Below are 2,952 nucleotides of genomic sequence, written 5' to 3' on the forward strand. Positions count from 1 at the left end.
GCTGGTGCCTTTTAAATTTCATCAGTCTGTCTCAGTAAATGATATTTTTAGTACATTGTTCTTATTAAATATAGTTTTATGTTCTCTGACCCTGTTTTAAAAGCTTGTGGGCCAAATGTCTTATAGCCCTCTCAGAAACATAAATTAAATAGCTTATTTTATGTGCCTCATAATTGTTCTTGTAGCTTTGTTTGGAGGCTCAACTGAGGCAGTGGTGAAAGAACACCATAAAATAACTGTACTCCCTTTGTTGCAATTCCTCTGGGTGAGCAAATACCATCCTCAAAGTTGTCAGGGAGTGTGATTGTTAGAGCCACAAAGCTACTGCAGAACATCCCATTTTATGTGTGTGCAAAGTGAGGCCTGAGAAAGTCAGGGCCATTCTCAGGGTTGCATTATGAGTTATTTGCAAAAGCAGGTGTAGAACTTGGGCATCATTTTCCCAAGCATGATGTCCTTCCATCTTCCCCACTATTTAGCCACTTTGGAGGTCCAGGTCTGAAAACAGGCAGCTAAACTTGTTTTGTTCTCTACAGGATGAAACACAGATGAAATGGAATCCCACAGGAGTTAGAAAATGCTGTCCTTGGAGCCAGTGGCTATGCATGTGTGACATTAGGTCTTTTCTTGGGAACACAGAACTGAAATTTTATTTATCTGGGACTTGGCACTTATCCCCAGGCAACATCCACCCTAGACCCCATGTCACATAGCCTCACTGTTGCTAAGAGTGGAGATTTCATTTTTTCAGAATGTTCCTGCAAGTTACCAGCAGGTCTCCCAGCTGGGCAGACTGTGACCTTACCAAGAAGGTGGCAGGGTGACTGAATCCACTGTGGCACAAGCTTTGGATAGCCCAGCCTTGCTATAGCGGCCTTGCTGATTCCATTGCCAGCTGGCATTTACGGACAACACGGAAAGACAGAGAGGAAAGCTGGCCAGGCCCAATGCTCCCTTGCAAACCAAGGAACTGGCCCAAGGAAGTGAAATGTTTCTTGTCATCAGGAATCCTAGAGTGAATGATCGATCTAGGAGCTGTCTTGGGTCTGTTGATTCTTAGTTCTGTGTTCTAACAAAAAATACAAAGAAATGCATTCTGTGTGATAGGGGTCATGTTAAGTGCTTCTCATTTATTCATTCATTCCTATGAAACCCACAATATATACCAGAAACTCTGCAGGCTCTATGCCAGCAGTGAAAAATACAAGCAAAGATCCTAGTTTACATCAGTTTACAAGTGATTGGGTAGGTTCAAAACAAGGTGGTACTTGGTATGTTGGGGGAGTTGAAGGATGATATTAAAAAATATTCTCAGGCTGCGAGTGGAGGGCACATGCCTTCAATCCCAGCACTTGGGAGGCAGAGGTAGGAGGATTGCCATGAGTTCGAGGCCACCCTGCGGCTACATAGTGAATTCCAGGTCAACCTGGTCTAGAGTGAGACCCTACCTCGAAAAACAAAACAAAAATTCTGTATATGAAAGATCAAAGTCTTATTTACAGATAGCTTAGAGTTATGACTTGAGCAACAATGTAACGAACATGGGCTGCAGATTGCGATTGCTTGTTTATTTGTTATTACTATTATTAATGTATGTGTGTACAGTTGAGTGCCTGATACCTAGTATGTGATGCTAGCTGGTGCAGAAGGACAGAAAAACTGGTCAGGCTTGATGCACTCTCATAAACACAGAAAGTGACCCAAGAAAGTGAAGTGTGTTTCTTGTCAGAAGGAATCCTGGAGTTGATGACACATGTAAGAGCTGTCTTTTTTTTTTGTTTTGTTTTTTGGAGGTAGGTTCTCACTCTAGCCCAGGCTGACCTGGAATTCACTATGGAGTCTCAGGGTGGCCTTGAACTCATGGCAATTCTCCTACCTCTGCCTCCCGAGTGCTGGGATTAAAGGCGTGCGCCACCACGCCCGGCTCTAGTTCTTTATTGTAATAAAAACAGAGAAGTGCATGTTAGGGGATCGTAATTCATCCGTTCCTCACCCAACTCCACTCTCACACACCTTACAGTTTCACCGCTTCAAGGCGGCCCGGCCCCGGTGACGTCATGTGTCTGCGCCGCGGGCGCGGGCGGAAGCCGGAAGCGCGGGGCCGCCTGCGCCCGGCCGCTGGGTCCAGTCATGGCGCCAGCGCTGTGGAAGGCTCTGCTTGCCGCGGGACTCCTGGCTCTCGCCCACGCGGCCTTCTCGGCCGCGCAGCATCGGTCGTACATGCGGTTGACGGAGGAGGAAGAGGAGCCGCTGCCGGCGGATATCGTGCTCCAGACGCTTCTGGCCTTCGCCCTCGCCTGCTACGGGACGGTCCACGCGGCGGGGGAGTTCAGGGACGTGGACGCCGCCTCCGAGCTCCGGAGTAAGACGGCTGCTGCCTTGAGGAGCCGCCCGTCCTTTTCCGTGTTTAACCACCGGGCGCGAGTCCTCTTCCGGTCTTCGGGTGCCGCGCTCGCGCGCCCGGGCCGAGCGTGCGGCCCGCCGGAGTCGCCGAAGCTCGGGGCGCTGCGCGGTTGAGCGTCGACGCGCGGCCACGGACAGGCGCCGGGCCGAACCGGGCCCCAGCGTCAGAGTCCTGTGGACCGGGTCGGGGCCCAGGGGAGAGGTCTGGAGGCTGGCGGATGCCGGGGCGCCTGAGCGCCCGCCACTAGCCGGGTGCCGAGTTCAGTCCCCTGAGCCACCAGAAAGGCCTCAGGCCCGGAGGGCTTCGGGAATCCAGGCACTGCTGATGCCGACCGCCGCGGGGACGGTGGACACGGAGAAGTTCAGAAGTTCGTGGCGAGCCGCAAAGAACAGCAGAGCAAGAATCCAGAGTGAGAAACCCTGCCTCAAGTGAGGTGGCCGGGCCAGGGCCGGCTTGAAAGTTGTCCTCTGACCTCCACACCCGCCTGTGGCACGCGCGCAAGCTCCCACACTTGAGCACACGCAAATAAATAATAGTAATGATAATGG

The 2,952-nt window shown here is 51.5% G+C and overlaps 1 protein-coding gene across 1 annotated transcript; it reads left to right on the forward strand.

The window, feature by feature from the left end:
- Positions 1-2,109: 2,109 nt before the first annotated feature.
- Positions 2,110-2,517, forward strand: LOC101612893 (ER membrane protein complex subunit 5-like). Its single transcript, XM_045132133.1, has one exon. It carries the CDS (start codon positions 2,131-2,133, stop codon positions 2,515-2,517), a length of 387 nt encoding a protein of 128 aa, XP_044988068.1. The 5' UTR covers positions 2,110-2,130.
- The last annotated feature ends 435 nt before the right edge of the window (positions 2,518-2,952 follow it).

Source organism: Jaculus jaculus, chromosome 13 (assembly GCF_020740685.1).
Source record: "Jaculus jaculus isolate mJacJac1 chromosome 13, mJacJac1.mat.Y.cur, whole genome shotgun sequence".
Taxonomy (NCBI): domain Eukaryota; kingdom Metazoa; phylum Chordata; class Mammalia; order Rodentia; family Dipodidae; genus Jaculus; species Jaculus jaculus.